At 37.5% G+C, this 24,861-nt stretch overlaps 1 protein-coding gene across 1 annotated transcript in view; it reads right to left on the bottom strand.

Moving 5' to 3' along the window:
- The window catches only part of CERS3 (ceramide synthase 3), a 121,565-nt gene that overhangs the window by 63,916 nt on the left and 32,788 nt on the right, over window positions 1–24,861 (bottom strand). Inside the window, exons 3-7 of the mRNA XM_032623620.1 lie at window positions 18,574–18,691; window positions 12,612–12,730; window positions 5,193–5,250; window positions 4,187–4,237; window positions 466–558 (exon numbers count right to left, since the gene is read on the bottom strand). Coding sequence (XP_032479511.1) covers window positions 466–558; window positions 4,187–4,237; window positions 5,193–5,250; window positions 12,612–12,730; window positions 18,574–18,691 — 439 coding nt within the window. The remainder of the gene's footprint in view (window positions 1–465; window positions 559–4,186; window positions 4,238–5,192; window positions 5,251–12,611; window positions 12,731–18,573; window positions 18,692–24,861) is intronic.

Consider the following 24,861-nt stretch of genomic DNA (forward strand, 5'->3'; position numbering starts at 1 on the left):
AGCAAAGCTAATAGTACTTGAAGCAATGTTTTCTAACAAGGATCTTGGATGAATTAAGGAAAAAATGTTTTCAAAGTCACTGAATACATCAAAAGAATTATATAAAGTGGTCTGTAAAGGACGTGGCTGTAGAATTAAAACTACCAGCACTTTTCTTCTTTGCACTGAAGAATACTAAATTCCCAAACTAAAAGAAAGAAACAGACATCATAAAGGGGAGTTCTTTTCTTATTGAACAAGTGTAGAGCTTCAAAGTTAACTTTTCTATAATGTTTCACTACAAATACTTACCAAGGTACCAAAGTATGAGCATATTTGCACTATTCTTTGTGTTATAAAAGCAAAAAAGTTATGAACTGGAACTGAACATATATAAAAATATGATTTAAAGATTAGGATTTGGGGCAGGGGGATAAAAACTTTTGAAAAAAATGGATAAAGTAGTTTTGTAAATAAGACACTTACCTTCCTCTTGATATCAGAGCCAAGGCTAAATAAGAGAGACCAATAAAAACTCATCTCCAAAATGTAGTACCAGTACTGAGATGGCAGCAAGGGCTGAGAAAACAAGAGTATTCACTACTTTAATGTCACCATATAAACAACTCATTTTAAGGATTAAAACTATTGTTTATACCTATTTATATTCCACAGAATTCTCCCAAATAATAATGTTTTACATTTCAACTTCTGAGAAGAAATCAGAGACAACATTTTGAGGCATTTTGTTTCTAAAAAGGGAGACAAGAATTCCAAAGTCAAGTTAAATGTTTTGTTTAAAATTTAATAAAACTACAACAGGTGTAAAAGCATTCTTTTAGTTGAATGAGAGTTAAATTAGAAAAATAATTTAAAAATCTTTACTTAAGAACAATGGAAAAGCTGTTCTGCTTGTCCCACAAAATACCTTGTTTTATATTTCTTGAATACTACTCAAATCTGATGTCCTAACCTCTTCTGTAGTGACAAGATGGTGATCCAAACTGGCCCATTCTCAAATGGGACAGTAATAAAATATATACAATTATTTAAGTACTCTAAAAATGTCTCCTGAAAAAAACAATGAAATTTCCATGGCTAGAATTTTCTTTAAAATAGGAGGGGCGGTATGCTTATTTTAGCTAAGCTGAGACATTATATTACTTGGTGTGATGGGTTGTAACATTAATGCCCTCAATGAATCTCACCTTCTCATATTCATGCCCTGGTACAGTCTCCTCTAACATCACCAGGAGGCCTTTGAATCTTGGCCTTTGGTCAAGGGGACATAGCAACTATGATGCAATCAGAGACCCATAAGCACCATGTAAGAAACCTGAGCTACCCTGCTGGAGGCCACAAAGTAGAGCATCAAGGTGTCCACTGACAAAAATACAAATGAGGGCACCAGGGACATGTGATATGTCCTAGCCAGCCTGTCAACTAACTGAAAATGCATGAATGAACTCAGCTAACATCACATGGAGCAGAACTGCTTGGCTGAGCCTAGCCAAAATTGCTAATCCATATCATAAGCAAATAAATGGTTGTTGTTTTAAGGCACTAAGCTTTGGTGATGATTTATTATACACCAGCATATAACTGACACACCTGAGAAGTGAAGAGTAAAGCTAACACATTAAATGGAATAATTTTCTGGTCAATTCATCATCCTTGATAAGGCCAAGAAAGAATAAGAGTTTCTTCTTTCTTCTATGACAAACAAGCCTGTATGAGACTAACTCTCCTAGTGAGAACTACTTAAAAATATGGATAAAGTATGGATAAAGAAAAAAAAATATCTGTTTGAAGGCACTGGAGAACAACCAAGGCATCCAGAACCTGTGGAGCCAAGATTTCAAAGAGAAGAAAAATGCATTAAATGGAATCCTTTATTTCAAGTGCATCCTTAATTCAAGAAGTACTACAGACCCTAAGCAGGATAGTTTCAAAGAAAACCACACCTATGTATAGCATAAAGTCTGCATTTGCTAATTTATAAGCAGTATAGAGCCCAGAGACTAAGAAGCAGTAGTTAAGTAGGACTTTTGGCAATCTCATAGTGCTATGAAGCAAACTGGTATTCAGGGCCAGCCAGGGAAAAGGAGTCCTGGTAAATACTATAATCTTTTATTTAAAACCACTGTAAGGGAATACCCTAGGAATATGGGTATGTTGTAAATACATCTGCCCTCTCAAAGACTGGAGTCTATATTAAACCAGTTCAATCATAGATAAAATTTAAGGTGATCTGTCTCTACTCTGCTTAACAGAAGTGAAAGTAAGTCCTCTCAGGAGGTAGATAATACCATTTCTAAGCATTGTTTTTCATATGCAATGTCTATCATTCAATCAAATGTTATCAAGCATAAGGAGACAGGAATAAGAAAGAAAATAGACCCATAGGTGAGCAAAATATTGGATTTATCAGACTCTGACTTTAAAATAATTTTAAAAACTAACCAGGTATTTAAAGTTATTTTTAAAAATTAGTGGGAATTTTCAGTAGAGAACTGGAATCCATAAAAAAATAATTAAGTGAAAATTTGAGAAATGAAAAATACCATAACTAAAATTGAGAACTCAAAAGATGTGTTTAAGAGCAGATTAGACACTGCTGGAAAAAGCACTAGTGAACTGGAGGACATGAAAGCAGAAAATATCCAGAACTGTGAAGGGTCTGAGATTTTACCCTACTTGCAAGTTAGCTTGCCATAGTTTCATGAATGCTGATAGAAGATATGAGACTCCTGGGTCAGAGAAAAAGAATAGCTTATTATTCACACTAATACAGTTGCCAGAATATCAGTATTTGGGCCAGTTCTCCCATCCCAATTCCCATAGCTAAACGAAGAGGGTCAGGTGACATCTGCACATGCAGTGGGTATTGCTACCAGAGAGGAACACTGAGCTAGGGAACCTAAATCTTTATAATGGACAGTGACATGCATACCAATTGCTCCAGAGGAGACATTATCTCTATCTTCCAAGGTTGCTTGCCATACAAACATCCTTGAAAAGACAGTACAGAATAAAAGTCAGTCCGTGTATCACTTCATATGACATGCAGAAATGCAAGAGGTCTGTGGAGAACTGTGTCCCTATAGACTGAAGCAGTAAGGCAAGAGGATGGAAAATATTAGGGAAAGCATAAGGAGCTTCGGGACCTAGCATAAAAGTCTAATGTATTAGCACACTTGTAATTGGAATTCCAGAAAGAGAGGAGAGAGAGAAAAGAACAGAAGCAATGGCTAAGAATTTTCCAAAATAGACTTAAGACATCAAGCCACAGATTAAAGAAGTACTATGGACAATAAGCAGGATAAATTCACAGAAGACCACATTTATACATATCATATTAAAATTGCTAAAAGACAAATACAAAATATTAAAATCAGAGAAAAAGGACACCATTTGAAGAAGCAAAAATAAAACGGACAACTGAATTCTTAAAGAAACTGAGGGGATCCAGAAGACAATGGAATGACTTCTTTAAAGTGCTTAAGGAAAATAACTACTAACCTAGAATTCTATGCCCAGCAAAAATATCCTTTAAAAAAATAGAGTAAAATGATAACATTTCCAGACAAGCAAACCAAAGGGGCTTCTATGGCCAGAAGGATAATAATCCCAGATGGAAGCATGGAAATGCAAGATGCCAAGGAACAGCAAGGAAAGGGCAATTTGACTGATTTACAAATCAATTATTGTAGTGACTTGTAGGGTTTTAAATATTTGAAGGAGGGGACAGGAGTAGTCTGATGATCTTTCAGTGACTGGAAAGAGGTAAGAGCACTGATTTACATTAGACTCTGATAATTGAAGGATGCATATGGTAATCTCTAGGATAATTACTAAAAGAATAAAAACATGCATAACTGAAAAGCTAATATAAGGGAAGAAACAGAGTAATAATTTTTTTAAAACTTCACTGTCCCATAAAAAAGTAAGAAAAGAGTACAATAAATGAAATGTATCAGGTGGTGCAAGTAGAAAATAAATACTAAGATGGTAAATTTAAACTCAAATACATAATTACATTAACCACGAACAAAGAAAAGGAATGAGACAAGTGAAGGGTAAATAAGGAACAAGGATAAGTAAACTCCAGGACTTCACTGAAGTGGACGGAGAGCAGGAAGGGACTCAGACCTAAATCAGGGGACAAGCTGCTGAGGAGGGAAGGGACTACATCAGTGTGACTTACCTGTCTAGGATAGCCATTCCAAACCTCCCAAAGGTCATATACCCAAGGTTTCTGGAAAAACAAGGAACCAAGAGAAACTTTGTCAAAGGCTGATTTCAGCAGAGACATAAGCTCTTCCTTATGTCACTGATAGGGAGGAAACATGCACAGTAAGATGCACTTTTATCACATTCCTGCTGCTCCAGCTGCACCTCTCTCCCTCCACAGGTGTTTCTACTTGTTCCTATACAACACCCCTGTGACATGCACGACTTCTAGTGAATCTGTAACCAATAATAGTCCTGTGTCACAAAGGAAATTACTTATTTCAAACAAGTGCCTCTGCTAATGAAATTATTTCTGAACCAATTAGATTACTGCTTCTGTAGCAATAAAAATATCGTGAAATATCCGTAGCAATAAAATATCTTAAGAGAAATCTTGAGAGAATCTTTAGAGACATCTCTAAAAGCTAGCTATATTTTTTTTCTGTTTAACAATTTACTATTAAGTTTATATATCACTTAATGAGGTAATTGTTTAATAATTATTTAAACAGACAATGCAAAGAGAATATGGTAAGGAGAGATTTGATTTCTAATGGGCAAGAAATGAAAGTCTTCATAAACAAGTGGCCTTTGATATGGGACTAGATGGAGTTTGATGGGTAGAGATAGAGGGGGAAGGGCAAGACATTTCTGGCAAAGGGGATAATATGTGCTAAGATCCTAAAGTGGGGATGTGCCAGGTATATTCAGTGGATTGTCAGTGGTCCAGTTTAGTTGGTGTGTGGGTTACATGAGTGGAAATAGGGAGATATTAGGTTTAAAGACTAACATTACAAATGCAAAGCTTCACAAGCTTTGAAAGACAGACTAAGGAGTTGCTATTTCTCTAGGCATTAGAGTGAGTAGAGGTTTAAAAGCTAGTTACCTTATTGAAAGTATTATATCCCAAGGAATTCACAGGCAGGAATTTTAAAAATTAAAGACAAATTCCAATCAAAGATATCAGAAAGACAACTTACATCATAAAGAAATGCAATTCCAGCAATGGTAATCATTAAGTAAAATGTAAATCGCCAGCTGCCAAAAGAAAGAAAAGTCTTGTTAAGGTGACTGACAACTGAGGAGAAAAACACTTGCTATAACCGTTTGGAAAGAATGCACATCTGGAGTCAGAAAAATCTAAGCTGATATCCTGATTCTGCCACTTGTTGGATGGCTATAAGTTCAGATAAGTAACTTAACTCATGGAGCCTTAATTTCTTCATCAATAAAATGGGAATAACAAGACTTACCTCAAAATGTAAAAAGAATCGAAGATAACTTATGAAAAATATTGATCATAGTGGCTGGTATAAAGTAAGCAACAATAAGTCATAGCTATTGTTATTATTAATATGCCTAGCCTAGTTCCTGACACATGATAAACGATGGTTTGACTTCGTATTATCTAGGTACTCATTTCATCCCAATTTAATTCCCAGTGAAAAGGTTTCTATGTCGCTAGACTTTAGTCATGTCTCTGAAAAGCAGATTATGAAAGAATATTTTTTTCTCATGTATGGAGAAGGACCTATACAGTAGATTAAGGGACTTAAAAGACCAGTTGTAATGCACAGGTCTTATTTAGATCCTGATTCAAATAAACTGCAAAGAAAATTAAGACAATCAAGGAAATCTGAACACTGATTGAATATTTGTTGCTATTAAATAAATTTTTAAGGTATGATAATATCTAAAATAGTTCTTATCATTTAGAGATACATACTAAAATACTTACAAATGAAATCATTCGATATCTGATATTTGCTTCACAAGTGATCTTCAATAATAATTGGATGAAAGTGATCAAAAGTTACAAATTTCTTGTTATAAATTAGTACTGGAAATGTAATGTATAACATGATGACTATTAACACTGCTGTATGGTATATTTGAGATTGCTAAGAAAGTAGCTCCTGAAAGTTCTCATCACAAGGAAAATTTTTTTTCTTTTTCCTTTGTGTATCTATATGAGATGATGGATGTTAACTAAACTTACTGTGGTAATCATTTCACAACATTCATAAGTTATTACATTGTACATCTTAAATTTATACAGTGCTATATGTCAAATATATCACAATAAAACTGAAAGAAAATTATTATCCACATACAAAAAACACAATCTGTGGTAGGGGAGAGAAGTAGACGAAGGCAGAAATGACACAGGATGGCCCTGATAATTATTAAAGTTGGTGATGAAATCATAGCATACACAGCTCATTTAACTAGTCTTTCTACTTTTGTATATGTTTACTACTTGGCAAAATGAAAAGGTTTTAAAAAATTAGTGCTGTTTTATCTAATGATTGCTGAAGCAACAATATTAAAAATAACATTTGTTCCTTACATTTGTGTAATGCCTATAGTGCTCTCCTCGACACATCTGTGAGATAAAAAAGAAAGAGGAATATCGGCCTATCCCCACTTGGGAGATGAGAAGCCAGGCTCATAAAGGCTAGGCCGTCCCCCAGCTCACCCAGCTGAGCAATGACACAGTCGACGCGGAAATATAGGTCTTTGGACCCTGAATCCAGTGGTGTTTACTGAACACTGTCACTGTCTCTAAGCTACATGGCAGTTTTTCTTTATGGCTTGTTTTGATCAGGGAAAAAAGTAGGGTTCAATTACTCAGAAAGTTGAGCCATAAAAATGAGCCAGTTGAGACTTGATCCCACTTGTTTTATTTACTGTTGGTCCAGCAAAGCGCCACGCTTAGATGTAGAGAGCATTTCCTTGGTCCTTGATTATTCTGGCCAAACGAGAAGCACAAAAAAGTGATGATGAGACCTGCCAGCCCCAAAGGAAGCCATAAGTCTAGGTGGCATATCTCATATTATTTGTTTCTCAAACATGTATTGACCTCTTGACACTGTGCCAGGCACTATGCTAAGCACACTTGTGTGATGTCACATTTTCTTCCTCAAAACAAGCTTAAGTAGGTACTATAATTAGTCCCTTTTATGTATTGTTGCTTGGTTCTCACAACAACCTTAAAAGGTAGATAAGATGAATACCAAAGGATGCTGAGGTTGAGAGAGATCACATAACTCACCCTCAAGGCTGTACAGTAACAACCAGATGCAAGAGTAAAATACAAGTTTCACATCCTCCTGGACCAGTCCTATCAGGTCTGTTACGCTATGCTAGGGGTTCTCAAAGTCAGGGATCCCTGACATCAAAATACTTTCATAATAATACTGAAATGTTATTTGCCTTTTTCACTCTTATTCCTTCTCAAGTGTGAAGTGGTTCTTCCCAGAGGCTACATGTCCTGTGATGTTATTATTCCTCTGAGAGCTGATGACATATGTGCTTGTGTAGTCTAATGCTTTATAAATGTTTCAGTTCTAATTTCTAGTACAGTAAATATCAGTAGGTATAACACACACAAGCAGATGCTCTTTGGGGTCTGTAATAGTTTTTTTTTTTTTTTTTCTGTCATTAACCTTGTTTATTTCAGGGATCAGTGAAGTTCACCAAAATCCCCAAGATATTTTCCTAGTTGATGGTGAAGAATAGAGGTGCCAGTTAAAATGTTAAAATACAGAGTGCACAGTTAAATTTTAATTTTTCAGATAAACAATGAATACTGGCACCTGCCTATACTAAAAAAATTGTTATTTATCTGAAATTCAACTTCACCTGGGCATCCTGTATTTTTTTTTAAACATCTTTATTGGAGTATAATTGCTTTACAATGGTGTGTTAGTTTCTGCTGTATAACAAAGTGAATCAGCTATACATATACTTATATCCCCATATCTCATCTCTCTTGCGTCTCCCTCCCTCCCATCCTCCTTATCCCACACCTCTAGGTGGTCACAAAGCACCGAGCTGATCTCCCTGTGCTATGCGGCTGCTTCCCACTAGCTATCTATTTTATACTTGGTAGTGTATATATGTCCATGCCACTCTCTCATTCTGTCCCAACTTACCCTTCCCCCTCCCCGTATCCTCAAGTTCATTCTCTACATCTGCATCTTTATTCCTGTCCTGCCCCTAGGTTCTGCAGAAACAATTTTTTTTTTTTTTAGATTCCATATATATGTGTTAGCATACGGTATTTGTTTTTCTCTTTCTGACTTACTTCACTCTGTATGACAGGCTCTAAGTCCTTCCACCTCACTACAAATAACTCAATTTCATTTCTTTTCATGGCTGAGTAATATTCCATTGTATGTATGTGCCACATCTTCTTTATCCATTCATCTGTCGATGGACACTTAGGTTGCTTCCATGTCCTGGCTATTATAAATAGAGCTGCAATGAACATTGTGGTACATGACTCTTTTTGAATTATGGTTTTCTCAGGGTATATGCCCAGTAGTGGGATTGCTGGATCATATGGTAGTTCTTTTTTTAGTTTTTTAAGGAAACTCCATCCTGTTCTCCATAGTGGCTGTATCAATTTACATTCCCACCAACAGTGCAAGAGGGTTCCCTTTTCTCCATACCCTCTCCAGCATTTATTGTTTGTAGATTTTGTGATGATGGCCATTCTGACTGGTGTGAGGTGATAACCTCATTGTAGTTTTGATTTGCATTTCTCTAATGATTAGTGATATTGAGCATCCTTTCATGTGTTTGTTGGCAATCTGTATAACTTCTTTCTGTAATAGTTTTTAAGAGAACAAAGGGGTCCTGAAATCAAAAAGCTTGGGAGCTGCTGCACTTCACTAACCATGAGCTGAATGATGATGTTCTTGTCAATGCTATCTTCCTTGCTTCAAATGAACCTAAGGCAGTAAAATGTCCTTTTTTTACCCCCAGGAATGGCTGACACAAACATAATTGTAAGCGGAAAAATTAAAAAAAAAACTCTTGGAAAAAAACCCAGAAATTGATTGGTTAGACTCACATGGTGATGTTGAAAGACGAGACTGCCAGGTGAGATCAGGGAGGATCTGGATGGAATGAACTCGGGCGACATGAGAGACGCTGACAGGACGGACATGGGGCTCAACGGTGGGGGAACTGGATGAAGCAGGCAGTGGACCTGCCCGAGGGCCAGCTGGGCAAGCGGCAGTCCACCCAGCGGGAGGAGAGCGCCTCTCTCCACCACCGGGGGGCGCCACTGCCTATATACAACAGATACTTGGAAATTACTCTGTTTTTATTAAACTTTTCATTGCTAAATGGAAATGCTTATTTTAAAAAGAAAAGTGATCTGCTAATATGGAATTTGACTTGAAAATAAAGGAGTCGCTATGGATTAAAATCCTGAATTCTGTGAAACAGGGCTTAGGGGTCATCCTTAAATAAAGTAACCATGGAAACAATACATTGAACTTAAGATGTTCAGAGACTAATCCATCCTGATATGGAGAAGTGTCTGCCTGTTGGAGAGTAATTTGTAAGAGTTCTGTGTTGGAGAATAAGTTTCCTGAGATTTCCAAAATGCCTTGGGCTAGGTATCTCTTGCTATGATTCCTGTAGCACATCCCATAGCTAGGGAATAAAGTGCAGTCCCTATACAATTAAAGAGCTTGGTACTTTGCTTTAGTCTATTTATTTGATCCATAATAACTTTTAACAATTCCCTGATATTTGTGACATTGCTAAAGAATAATGCAAAAGTTAAATTATAAAATTGTGGGTTCACTCCTGTCTCCTGAATACATTGTACTGCTTCCTGCCTTTGCTTTACTTAAAACACGCTGCCCTCAAATAATGCTTTCTTTTTTTTTTTAATTAACTTATTTTATTTTTGCTGCGTTGGGTCTTCATTGCTGCATGCGGGCTCTCCCTAGCTGCGGCAAGCGGGGGCTACTCCTCGTTACGGTGCGCAGGCTCCTCATTGCGGTGGCTTCCCCTGTTGTGGAGCACGGGCCCCGGGTGCGCAGGCTTCAGTAGCTGTGGTGCATGGGCTCAGTAGTTGTGGCTCACGGACTCCAGAGCGCAGGCTCAGTAGCTGTGGCACATGGGCCCAGCTGCTCTGCAGCATGTGGGATCCTCCCGGACGAAGGCTCGAACCCGTGTCCCTGCACTGGCAGGCAGACCCACAACCACTGTGGCACCAGGGAAGCCCCCATGCTTTCTTTTCTTATGGAAATCTGACCCATCCCTCCCCTCAAGGTCCAGCTTATGCCTGACCTCTAGAAAGCCTTTGTCTAATGTATCCAACTCTGCTGACGCCACCTCCTTTGAATGCCCAGATCACATCTGAACATGACTGTAGACCACAGGTATACAGGCCCATGTACCATTGGGAATGGAACAACAACAGATGTTGTGGTTTCATAAGTGATAGTCTCATCTCCCTGATTAGCTGCTTTAGGCCAGTGACCATACCTTCCACTTTTACTTCCCTCAATATCTACAAGTCCATATGATCTAGGATAGTGCCACATACCAAGAAGATGGTCCACACAACCCTCTGCATTGCCTGACTGATTGATAATAGCAACTTGAAATTCCCTTCTCTAGCCTGAACTCTGTGGCTGACTTCTAGCAGACTCACTGACCGCTAGATTCCAAATGTTGGGTCCTTCTCACCCAGTTACTTGACATATAGGGTTCCCTGCTTCTGAGAGGTCAGCATTAGGTGGCAGGGGCAGTACAGTGAGCAGAAAGAGTATCAGAAAAGGAGTCAGAAGGCCTAAGGGCAACAGACATCCAACAGCCCGGCGACCTTGAGCAAGTTCCTTAAACTACATGATGTGCAGTTTCTCATTTCTCAAACAGGGCCCCACTTTCCCTGACTGCCTCACACTGTTGCTAGGAGGATCAATCCAAGATTATTTATAAACTGGAAGGCACTATAATGTATAAGAAATTCCCAGAATTTCACTGCAGTATGATTCAGCTCAGAGGCTGAGAGTTAGTCCCTGCCTGGGGACTTTATTTAAGATAAGAGTCATTTGATAGAAAGAAAGAAAGAAAGAAAGAAAGAATAAATGAATGATAGCAGAAAGACAGGAAGATGTAATGTGAAAACAGCTCCAGTTTGTAGTGTTTTGTAGTGACGGTCCAGAGAGATTCACTTGGGCCAAGCTGACATAGCAGAAACACAGTATTAACCAATCTCTCAAGAGCTAAAACTCAGAGAGAAGCAGTTGGAAAACAAACCAGGTCATATACCTCTAGCCACTGTGGGAAAGGCAACGGAAGCCTGCTGATGAGGAAAAAAGTCTCGAGACACCATGAACACTTGGTCTGTGCCTCTAAACATCACCAGTTTCACAGCAGGATGACTGTACCCGGCAATGCATAGGTATTTTAAAAAGTCATTAAAGTTTAGCCTTCCACAGGCTTGGTTTCTTTATTTGAGTCTTATGCCAGCTCCCTATCCACTTTACCATCAAAACAAAAACATCTGGTGAAAGTCACTAGGCAATGTGAGGACCTTAAGAAACAGGCAAAAAGAAGGAATGCTATTGGCATGTAGAATGTGGCATCAAAATTTCCCAACTGGGCTCCCCTGGTGGCGCAGTGGTTGAGAGTCCGCCTGCCGATGCAGGGGACACGGGTTCGTGCCCTGGTCCGGGAAGATCCCATGTGCCGCGGAGCGTCTAGGTCCGTGAGCCATGGCCACTGAGCCTGCGTGTCCGGAGTCTGTGCTCTGCAGTGGGAGAGGCCACAGCAGTGAGAGGCCCACGTACTGCAAAAAAAAAAAAAAAAAAAAAAAAATTCCCAACTAACAGACATTGTCTGGATGTAAAGAAGAGGAACAAAGTAAGAGCAATGACCTAGACCCTCTTTTTGGCACAGGTGTCAGTTTTTGCCACCAAGGGAGTAACCTAAAGTATCGATACTATAATACTCTGCAAAGAGAAAAAAAAACAGAGTTGTAATGAAGCCAAAAATAAGTGTGGTACAGTCTCACTGCACTCAGAATGTATTTGAAGCAGTCAGCTCTGCAAAAACCCTATGTGTTGCCCAGTTCATCCTGACCCCCTACTAAACCAGGCAGAAACCCAGAGGAACTGGCTGCCCAGTCCACAGGCAGGGGTGGAGTAAGAGCCAAGTGAGACAGAACGAAGTCCTCTCCATCTGTGTTGAGAGAGGAGGACAGCACCCTCTCAGACATTCTCTGCTCTTATAATGTGATAGAGTAATGTGATTAGAAACAGGCGATAGTCAGATGAGCTAGGGCCAACTGATACCCTAGAAAAGATAAACACCAGGTTAAGACATTTTTATGATTTTTCTGGACTTTAAAGATAAGTACATAACATCTCCTGTTCAACTAAGAGAGTTCATAGCTTACCTTGTTTCATAGAGAAGGAAAGTGAAGCACAAGAGGTGGATGAGTGACTAGCATCAAACTCCTGATTGGTAAGTGACAGAGAGGGTTCAAACCCTTCTTCTGCTGCATCCTAAGGATTCCTTCTGAGATGACTATTCTGCTCCATATAAAACTGTACCATTTCAAAAGCTTTAACTGTCCTTCTTACCAAGCTTCTTGGAATTTCTTCATCCTGCAAGGCCTATCTTGATTCCGCCGACTCCTAAACCATCTTTCAACCTGGCGCTCTGTCAAGTTACACTTTTTTGCCAGTCCATAAATATCAGTCTGAAAGGGGATGAAACAAATGAATGAGTGCTTAAGAGTAGAGTCAGGGTGGCAGGCAGTCAAGAGACAGTGAGATTGGGTTACAAGTGCTTGTGCACTGGAGAGGAGAGAGTTCTGCATTAGACCTTGAGCCAGTGCATTTACCTCTTTTGCTCATGGAATCACACACACACACACACACACACACACACCTCAAAACAGAGAGAATGTTAGTTCCCAGAACTCTGAGTTGTTAAGAAAGACCAATTCTCTGTAAGTCGGTAGCAACCCATATATTCAAGTTAATATGTGGCTCACTCATTCAGCCAATTTTATTTAGGGCCTCCTAGGTTCCAGGTAGAGTAGTGTAGTTTAAGATGTCAATCAAACCCAATCTCTTCATTTTTTCTTATGAAAAAAATGGAACTCCAAGGGTTTTAACAACTTGTCCAAGACCTAAAACCAGTAGCAAAGTGAAAACAAGAACTTAGGCTCCTGTCTTTTCTGTTATTTCACACAATCTTTCTACCAGTTCCAAAACTTTCACATTTAATCAGATGTACAGCCTATTTCAAACTAATCTGAAATAACTCCAATTGTAAAAAAGGATTAAGGATTGCTGACTATAATAATGATGATTGCTTCTCCTCTGGAAGGCAGAAGTTGTAGGTTATGATTTAAAATTGAAAACAATATGGATGATGGATTAGCTCAAAGGTCACAGATTTGAAGTTCTCCCAGGGCCAAACAAGAACCCAAAATGATTGAGAGGACCAGGTCTGCTTCATGGTGGGATTTTAAGTTTTATTCTTTCAACACAGACATGCTTTATATGTTAAACCTACAGTACTTTCCACTTCCACAAGGAAATAAGCTCTGTAATATTTTTTGAAACATCAGTCTCCTTGATCTTTCATTTTCCTATGTTGAGTACAAGAAATATTTCAGCTTACTCCTAACTTTAGTAGGAGAAAAATAAAATTGTCCCTCAGCCTCAGTTTTGAGGAAATAAGCAGGAGCCATATGGATGCAGCCAACAGGAAAGCACATGGCCCATCCCAAAGGGAGAGTGGCGACCCAGCTCTGACTGATGGCTCCCAGAGTGAAAGTGCAGTCCCAGAAATCTGATGTGAAATCGCTAGGTTTTTTTTTTTTTAAATGTTGAATTTACTTTAAATTTTAATGTTTAAATTTAAATGTTTAAGTTTAAAGTAAATTTAAACCAATCATGGACCAAGATTGGTGAAGGTCAAACAAAGCCTGACCGTGGGCCAGTTGGCTGCACACCCAGCTGTCTGTGATCAGTCGTGGAGCTTCTGCTATGTTATTGTGTATAGTTTACATAATTGTTCAGGCGCACAGGACAACAGTAGATAAAATTCCTAAAGAAGCTCTCGTGCTGAAGACAGGCAAAGGACTAATTGCAACTACATACCTACTGAACTGCTAGCCTATTACTTAATCTAGAGAAAGAAAGCAAAACAAAACAAAACCGAGATATAGCCCACATTATACTCTGTTTCCTTGTAAATTATCCTCTCTAATACCTATTATTTTGTAGGCCAAGGGTTCACCTGCTGTTTTTTGTTGTTGTTGTTTTGGTTTGTTTTTGTGTTTTTGACAAGACTGAATTGGCAACTATTTATTGGTGTCTACTTCCTGCAGGCATTCTGCTTTCTATTGGAGATCTAAATGAAAAAGACCAGTATGGGCCTCCCCTTCACAGGGTAAAGTCTGTCTGGCGAGGAAGTCAGAAAATGCAACAAAGGATTCTAAAAAAATATCATGAGTGCTGAGATAGGGGAGGATAAGGGTACCATGGGACCTAACTTTACATAGGCAGTTCCTGGAAGTTACACTTATGCTGAACCCTGAAAAATGCCCCAAGAAGGAGAGGATGAAGAAGGAGTGTCCTGGCAGCATGTAAGGTTGTCTGGAGATGAGAACATGGGGGAGTTGGGGGCACTTGAGGGACAGATAGAGGCCTTGCAGGGTGGAAACATACAGAGAGGTGAGGAGGAAAGATGTGGCTAAGGCCACAGCAAGGAGGGCCTTGCCTGGAATTTATCTGTAGGTTACAGAATGTTTACATTTTGAAGTCTCCCTCTTGCAGGTGTAAAGAATGAAGTGCCAGGAGTGAGCAGAGGTGGAGACGGTGTTCAGCAGTGAGCAAAGTCCCTGTCCTCACACTGGAATTTTCCCAGATCTGAGAACAATCCAATTTAATTATCCCATCATTTCTACAGATATCTGCTGAATAAATGCTTCTAGAGGACAGTGATCAAACATGATCTGAAGCATTTTTTTTTTCTGATTTGGAGCACAGATGAATCTGGTTGAAAGTCTTGGCAATACTGGCCTCATAGACCTACAATTTTATTGGGATAGAAATCATCTTGCAAACAAAAGTCTTTAGTAGTATTTTGTTAATGATACATGAAACAAACATTTTATTGAACACCTACTATGTACAGAAAATTGTGTAAGATGTTATGGAAATACAAACAAGCATAAATAGGAAACAAATGACATTCTCTTGGGATAATTTAAGTTGGGAAGACATATTTGAGAATGCTCCTGGAGAAGTCTATATGATAGGCACAGACTACAAATAACAACAGCTGACCTTGACTGTGTGCTGGGCACTATTCTAAGTACTCAATTCAATCTCTGAATTGAGAGCGCTGTGAGGTAAGTGCTGTTAACATGCTCAGCTCACAGAAGGGGAAACTGAGGCTCAGAGTGGTTAATTTGCTCACCTCCACACACAGTCTTTTCTCACAATCCATGTTTTTAGCCTGACACGATAGAGTGTGTGTCTGTAGAAGGGAAAGGCTCTCAAGCAGAACCTCAGGGAGAAGTAGTGTGGCCTGAAGGAAGAGCACCAAATGGGGCTATGAGGCCTGGCTACTTGATGCAAAAACCAACCTTCTGGGACTGTGGAGGAGCCACTTGAATTCTTTGACTCTCATCCGTAAAATAAACTGGACTAGAGAGCTGTTTGCCCTAAAAATGTTTGAATCTGTGGTTGAAACAAGCTAGCAAACTGGAATGCCCCGTGGACCACAATACCTGCTTTATGTCAGCCTTATGGCACCACATTTTCTTTAGACATCTTAGAGAACTACACACTCGTTTGTTCTGCAGCAGTTCTCAACATGATTTTGCTGAGGAAATGGGCTAGTTAATAAGTTCTGCTGTTCCTTCATTTTACCAACAGCAGGAAAATTGATCTGCTGGCCAGAGATATTGGTATGTTATCATGGTTCTCTCTCAGTACATCTTGAAGTTGTCATTGAGATACACACAGAGCGAGACACGCACATATAAAAACAGTGGACACACAGCTGCACATACACAGTCACAAAAGAAGTGTGCGAAATCGCAGATCAAAACTCTCAATAGAGAGGCTTCCCTGGCAGTCCAGGGACTCCATGCTTCCAATGCAGGGGGTGTGGTTTTGATCCCTGTTCAGGGAACTAAGATCCCATGTGCCGCATGGCGCAGCTAAAAAATTTTTTTAAATGAAAAAAACAAAACAATTCCCAATGGAGGTTCATGTGTACAGCATTTTGGACCTATCAATACCATGTTATACCCTTCTGTGCTAACCAGTCCAGAATTGATACTGCATATACTGAAATGTTTTTGTTTTTATTGGTACAGTCTATTGCAGCTGAAGAAGCATCCTCAGATTTGTGTCCGCAGTTTCTTTTAATAAAGTCAGGTGTTAGATACCTGTATTACCACTGCAGTGCCTTGAGATTACAGGTTCGGAATACCCACCCATCCCTTGAATCAGCACAAAATTTTTTTTTAGTCCTCCCAGCAACTTGTCTTACTTCAGCTATAAATTAAGCAAAAATGCTACCTGTATGACACTGGCCAAGTTAATGTGTGGAGGTATTGTGATATTATTTTGTTTCCACATCTGAAATCACTATTAAGGCAGGTGCTTTGCATTCCTCTACTATATTCTTCTATCTTCCTAAGTTCTAGTACTTTTATTCTATGGGCATTTTACTGGCCAACTTGTCATCTTGATCTGTTATACAAATACTGCCTTGATTTTGTAATCTATGAGCAATATAAATTAGGTGTTTTAATTATGTCCCTTCATCTTCATGGTTTAGTAGAGTAAGCTTTCTAACACTTGAAGTTGATATATAACATTTCTCTTACTTGATGCAAATGTCCAAATTATATCTACACTAAGCCATGGTGTACTGTCAGTTGAGTTAGAACAAATACTTACACACACAGCTCCAGACTCTGAAATATATTTTTAACATTCTATTCACAGAAAAAGACATCATTTGGGCATAGCAGAAACAGCATGGGAGCCATGGGCCAGGGTCCAGCTGGGGATTTAGCCACTGATTAGCTGCATGACCTAGGACAGGTCATTTCCTCTGTTGACCTTAGTTTCCTCATCTCGATCATAAAGAAGAAAGATGACCTAATCTCTAAATCTCTTTCAGTTTTTCTTAGTTTTTCTTTAACTGTCACATGGCTAATTTCTCTCCATAGCAGAGAAACTTGATAAGAGCCGAATTTTCTACATTTAAAAAAATATCCTAAAAAGCTGTACAGCAAGCACAGCAAGTAACTGATAGCTACTACTGTTCTTCATGTTTTATGCAAGGTATTACCAAGGTTAGTTATTCTCAGAGAGAAACAGAGAAGGATAATAAGGACTCTCTGAAAGAGTCCTAACTTTTCATAAACACAGCTAAATAATTTCTTGTCTGAAAAACATGAAATGATGCTTAGGCATTATTATCACCAGTGGTAACAACAGTATTTAGATGAATGACTGCAGTCTTTTAGAGCACAAGGAAATAAAGAACACGTGGAGATGGCTTGTCAGACTGTCCTCATTTTAGAAAAAAAGGCACATACAGAAGTTGAGGGCAGAACAAGTTAGAGACAGTGCTGGCTAGCTGTGAACAATTCTGAACATGATGCCTGGTGCTATGTGGTCAGACCTCAACGTGGCTTCTTTGTGCAGGGAGCCCACCAGACCAGTGATAGAAAGGCTCATAGGAAAAGCAAGTGAATTCAGCAGACAAGTTCAGGACCTTAAAAATCTATCTATCCTAAAATTGTGTTAGCACATACTTTTGACTTTTAAATTACTGGTGAGAGATGTCTGTATTCATCATAGAGGGTGCGCCACTTTTGGAGAAGTTTTTATTTCATCTCTCATTTAAATATGGGGGTATAACTAGACTTGCTTAGACACTATTATTTTTAAATATAACTTTTAGGTTAAAGCCATTTTCTGTGGCGTAAACATGCAGCGCACCATAACATTTCATCAAGTACATCTCATATTGAGAAGAGATTTGTGACTCTCCTAACTGTTCTATCTCTGGGGAGTGGGTAGGGGCACAGTATATTTCTGAGTATTTTGAGGTCTTGGATAAAGTAAAGTGTCCTTCTCAGGAAAGCCACCCAATAGACACTTTCATAGTGTGTGTAGTGTATATTGATGGTGTCACAATTATCAAAAGTGTCAGATATGGGCAACTCTGCCTTAACAATGATCTTTTTTCATTAGTATATTTGTATATATGCTACCATTAAAAATTAAATTTTGACATGTACACCCAAATTATGGCATTGATTGTTAGCATTCAACACTAGCAATGTTTGTAGTTTTATATTATAATATTTATTTTTCATTTTATATTATGCTCAGAATGCTGTATAACTTATCAATAAAGAAAAAGAAATCAAATGATTCAAGTCATTTGCTGCTCAACTGAAACAGATTTTTTGCACAGATAAGGTAAACCACAGATGATTGAAACATTAAGAAAGGAGATTTTAAAATCCAAAAACGAAGAATCTGTACTTACTTGAGATGGTTTCCTTGTGGAATGTTTGAAAAAATTCTCTAAAACAGTATTTGGTGTAATCTTCTTTCGAACTTCCTCTTTAATGCCAATTGTTTTTGCTAGAGGTGAAGCAATAAACCTGCAAAAATATGAACAAAAGTAAGTTCAAAATCTGAGAATGAATTCACAATGTCACCAGAAAACTCAAGCTGTAATTTTAGATTCCAAATGAAAGATCAGTCATTGGGCTATCTAAAGCCAATATCTGCCTTACAGAAACTCAAAGAGAGCAAAATTTGAGAACTTTTATACATGCAATCACTTAAAAAAATAAAATATAGTTGACTCTTTAACAACATGGGGGTTAGGGGTGCCAGCCCTCAGCAGCACAGTTGAAAATCCTCCTTGTATAGCTTATAGTCAGCCCCCGTGTAAGTGGTTCCTCCATATCCGAGGTTCCACATCCATGGATTCAACCAACTGTAGATCTAGTACTGTAGTACTTACTAATGTAAAAATTCTGCGTATACGTGGAGCCTGCAGTTCAAACCCTTGTTGTTCAAGGGTCAACTGTACTTGCACAGTTCTAAAATCCATTTTATGTAAACCCAAATATATTTATATACAAGATCCAGGAACTGAGATAAGCCATTTTACTTAGAGTTTCATTTTTAAGACTACCAGGGATTAAAATAAATAATAGTTTTGTTATTAAGGTTTTCTTTGGTGATACTATCTTCAAGAAATTATTATGTCCCTATTTGAAGTTCTAACTTACGAAAAATGGCATGACTCTTGGGTAAATATCTAGGAATGGGATTGATGGGTTGTATGGCAAGTATACATTTAACTTTATAAGAAACTGGTCCAATGTTTTCCAAAGTGTCTGCGCTATTTTACATTCCCATCAATAAGGTGCCAGAGTTCCAGTTATTCCATATCTCTGCCAGTAGATGGTATTGCCAGTCTTTTTAATTTTAGCAATTCTACAGCATGTGTGGTGGTTTTTATTGATTTTTACATTCTAGTTTTTATTATTTCCTAACTTCTGCTTATTATAAATTTAGTTTGCTTTTTTCCCTTGTTTTTTAAGGTAGAAGGTATTGATTTGAGATCTTTCTTCTTTTTAAATATAGGTGTTTACAGCTATGAATGTCCCTCTAAGCACTGCTTTTGCTGAATCTCATAAGTTTTTGTATGGTGCTTTCTTTTTCATTCATCTCAAACTATTTGCTAATTTACCATGTGATTTCTCCTTTGACCCATTGGTTATTTAGAAGTATGCTGTTTAATTTCCACATATTTGCTTATTTCTCAATTTCCTTCTGTTATGGACTTCTAATTTCACTCCATTGTGATCAGAAAACATGCTTTGTATGATTTCAATCCTCTCACATGTATTGAGGTTTGTTTTATGGCTTACACGTGGTCTATTCTGGAGATGTTCCTCGTGCACACAAGAAGAATATGTATTCTGCTATTATTGGTGGTGTGCTCTACAGATGTCTGTTAGGTCTAGTTCATTTATAATGTTAATCAAGTCTTCTATTTTCTTGTTGATTTTCTGCCTAGTTGTTCTATCCATTATTGAAAATGGGGTACTGAAGTCTACAACTATTATTGTTGAATTGTCGATTTCTCCCTTCAATTCTGTTTGCTTTTGCTTCACGTTTTTGGGACTATGTTGCCAGTTACATATATATTTATAAATGTTATATCTTCTTGATAGATTTACCCTGTTATAGTATAAAATGTCCTTTGTCTCTAATAACAATTTTTTTTTTTTTTTTTTTTTTTTTGCGGTACTCGGGCCCCTCACTGTTGTGGCCTCTCCCGCTGCGGAGCACAGGCTCCGGACGCGCAGGCTCAGCTGCTCCACGGCATGTGGGATCCTCCCGGACAGGGGCACGAACCCGTGTCCCCTGCATCGGCAGGCGGACTCTCAACCACTGCGCCACCAGGGAAGCCCTCTAATAACAATTTAAAGGCTGTTAAATTGTCTGGTATTAGTATAGCCACTCCAGCTCTCTTTTGGTTACTGCTTGCATGGTATATATTTTCTCATCCTTTTACTTTCAACCTATTTATTTCTTTGAACCTAAAGTGTTTCTCTTGTAAAAACCATATAGTTGGATCATATATTTCTATCAAGTCCTCCTATCTATGCCTTTTAGTTGGAGTATTTAATTCATTTACATTTAATGTAAATTACATTTAATTACTGATAAGACAGGATTTATATCTGCCATTTTGCTATTTATTTTCTGTATAGCTTATGCCTTTTTGTTTCTCATTTCTTCTATTACTATCTTGTTCTGTGTTAAATAGATATTCTGGCATACTTTTTAAATTTTCTTTTTTTTTTACTGTTCTAAAAAATTACCTTCTTAGTGGTTCATCTAGGGATTACAATTAACATCTTAATTTATAACCTCCTAGCTCAGATTAATAGCCAAATAATTTCAGCACTATACAAAAACTCCATGATCTCCCCTCTCTGTGCTGTTACTGTCATATAAATTATATATTTATAAATTGTGTTCACATCAACATACATTTATGATTACTATTTTATGCAGTTGCCTTTTAAATCAGATAGGAGAAAAACATGTTACAAGCAAAAAATGCATTTATATTTTCTTTTTATTTCTTATGTAGGTAACTTTACTGGTGTTCTTTATTTCTTCATGTGGATTCAAGTTAATGTCTGTGTCCTCTAATTTCAGCCTGTAGGACTCCCTTTAGTATTTCTCATAGGGTAGGTCTGCTTAGCAACAAATTCTTCCAGGTTTTGTTTATCTGGGAATGTCTTAATTTCTCTTTCATTTTAAAGATAGTTGTGCTTGGTTGACAGTTTTTTCTTTCTTTTTATTTGTCCTCCCATTGCCTTTGGCTTCCATGGTTGCTGATAAGAAATCAATTCAATCTTACTGAGGATCCCTTTTATGTGATGAGATGCTCCTTTCTTGCTGCTTTCAAGATTCTTTCTTTGTCTTTCAACATTTTGCTTATGATGTATCTAGATATGGATCTCTCTAAGTTCATCCTACTTGGAATTTGTTTAGCTTCTTGGATATATAGATTAATGTTTGTCATCAAATTTTGGGAAATTTTTAGCCAATTATTTCTTCAAATATTTTCTATCCTGTTCATTTTCTCCTCTTCTTCTGGAGTTCCTGTTATGCATATGTTGCTGTGCTTGATGGTGTCCCACAGGTCTCTGAGGCTCTTTGTTCTTCTACATTTTTTTTTTCCTCAGACTGCTGACTTTTTCTTTTGCCTGATCAAATATGCTGTTAAGGCCCTCCAGTGAATTTTTAATATAAGTTATTGTACTTTTCAAGTCCCAATTTCTATTTGATTTCTTTTTATAATTTTTATCTCTTTATTGATATTCTTAATTTAGTGAGACATTGTTCTCATTCTTTCCTTAGTTTTTAAGCATGGTTTTCTCTAGTTCTCTGAACATATTTAAAATAGCTGACTTAAAGTCTTGTCTAATAAGAAGTCCAACATCTAGGCTTTGTAAGGGACACTCTATTGATTGCTGTTTTTTTCCTGTGTATGGGCCATACTTTCTTGTTTCTTTGCATGTCTTATAATTTTTTGTTGAAAAGTGGACAAGTTTAATAATATAATGTGACAACTCTGGAAATCAGATTATCCCCATACTCAGAGTTTGTTGTTGTCCACTTGTTTGTTTACATTTTTGAACTGATCTGTAAAGTCTGTATTCTTTGTCATGTGTGGGCACTAAAGTATCTATTCGGTTAGCTTAGTGGTCTCCTAATGATTAGACAGAGATTTCCTTAAATGCCTGGAACCAATAAGTCTTCCAGTGTTTACTAAGAGGCTCTGTGTATGTTTCAGGGCACACCTTCAACACTAAGATAGTGGGCAACTCTGCCTTAGCCTTCACTTCCTGTTTGCACAGAGCCTCAAGGTCATCCAGAGGTGAGAACTTAAGGTCTACTAAGGTCTTACCTGAGCATGTGGATGGCCCTGGGCATGCCCAAAGCTCTACAAATTCAAGTGGTCTTCTAATTTCCAAGAATAAGTCAGAGCTTTTCAAAACCCCCTATGGACATATCATTTCCCAGCTTATCCTTTAACAAGAAAAGCTGTTAGTTTATTGTTTGCCCCAACTGCTATCCATTACCTCAGGCAGTTCCAAAGTTAATCAATTGCATTTAATTGTTTTAGACAAGCACCCTTCTTCTCCCCAAGGAAAAAGGCAAACAAAGACAGCTTGTGAGTAATGCCCTTCCAGGGAACCACTAGACAGGTCAGATAATGACAGCTCTCTGGGAATGATGCTTTGAAGGAGCTCCAACTCTGTTCTGCTTCCGTCAACGGCTGCCAGGCTGCTGGTTTCCACTGAAATTGTGGGCTGTTGGTTTTTCAAGACTATCACAGAGGAAGAAAGGTAAGGACAGAAATAGGGCAAGTTAAAATGCCACAAAGCTTGCTGTTCTTTCCAACAGTCAGCTATTTTTCTTAAATAACACTCTCCAGATTGCTGCAAGTCTTTGGCTAATTCTAAATTTTGAAAAGTTGATCTTGACAATTTTTGCTAGTTTTCTGATTTTAGGAAGGAGAAAATTTTCAGAGGCCCTTACTCTGACATTTTTGTTAACTTTCAGTGTGTAGTGGTTTTAATTTGCATTTTGCTAATGACTAATGATGTTGAAATCATTTTATGTGTTTACTTGCTATTTGTATATCTCCTTTGGTGAGGTTTCTGCTCAAATATTCTGCCCATTAAAAAAAATCAAGTTATTTGTTTATTATTGAGTTACATATTCTGAATTTAATATATTATTGAGTTATATATTCTGAATTTAAGTCCCTCATCAGATATATGTTTCACATTTTCTCCTAGTCTGTCTTATCTTTTAATTTTACTGACATCTTTTAAAAATAACAATTAATGCATTTTTACATATCATATAATTCACCATTTTCAAGTATACTACTCAGTGATTTTTTTCTTTTTTATTAAATTTACCAAGCTGTACATTATCACCATGAGTCAGCTTTAGAACATTTTCATCATCCCACTATAATACCTCGTACATATTTACTTTAATCCCTCTTTCCTGTTAATCATGCCACAGGCAGTCACTAATCTACTTTCTGTCTTTATAGCTGCACCTTTTGTGGATATTTAACATAATGGAATCATACAATATGTGGTTGCTTGTGCCTGGCTTCTTTCATTGAGTTTAATGTTTTTGAGATACATCAATGTATTTGGACGCATTTGGAGTTCAGTCCTTTTTATTGCCAAATAATCTATTGTATAGATACACATACATTAACAATGTCTTTTGAAGAACATTTTAGCAATTTAACAAGAGAAATAAAAGCATATGCCCAAATTCTTCTATTCAAATATTCAGAGAAGTTTTATTCATTATAGCCAAAAACTGTAAAGAATCCAAATTTCCATCAACTAATTAAAGGATAATAAATAGCAATATATCAATATGTTGAGACTACTCAGAAATGACAAGGAATCATTGATACATATAATGACATGAAAAAAATCTCAAAAGCATTATGCTAAGTGAAAGAAATCAGACACAAAAGACTATAATCTATATGATTCCATCTATAGGAAATCTTAGAAAAGGCAAAATTATACTGACAGAAAGCATTTTAGTGATTGCGAGGAGATAGTAAGTAGGAAGAGGATTAACTGAATAGGGTACAGGGGTGTTTTCAGCCAATGGAAATCTCCTATATCATAATCGTGGTGATAGTTACATGACTGTATACTTTTGTCAAAATGTGTCAAATTTTGGATGAACTTTCTTGTATGTAAATCATACCTCAGTAAAGATGATTTTTTAAAAGCATGATATGTCCCTATTCTTCCTTCATTTCTAACAAAGGCTCCATTGTCTGCCGGGTCAGGCTATTCTAGTACTTACTTAAAAGTTTCTGTGTTTAATTAAATGCTGGAAATTTTAGTTATGAATGATCATTAACCCTTAAATTCATTGTTTATAACCACGGAGTTGAATAACAATTTTCCTAGGGACTTCCCTGGTGGTCCAGTGGTTGAGACTCCACACTCTCAATGCATGGGGCATGGGTTCAATCCCTGATCAGGGAACGAAGATCCCACATGCCACACTGCATGGCCAAAAATAAAAATTAAAAAAATTTCCTAAAATACTCTGATAAAATATATAAGCCAATCCAACTTCCAGATGGCCTAAGTTCTCCTGAAAATGACCTATACATTTCAGAGACATAAAAAACAAACTTATTATGTACCATATGTACACAGAGCAATGTGGA

Source organism: Phocoena sinus, chromosome 2 (genome assembly GCF_008692025.1).
Source record: "Phocoena sinus isolate mPhoSin1 chromosome 2, mPhoSin1.pri, whole genome shotgun sequence".
Lineage (NCBI taxonomy): Eukaryota > Metazoa > Chordata > Mammalia > Artiodactyla > Phocoenidae > Phocoena > Phocoena sinus.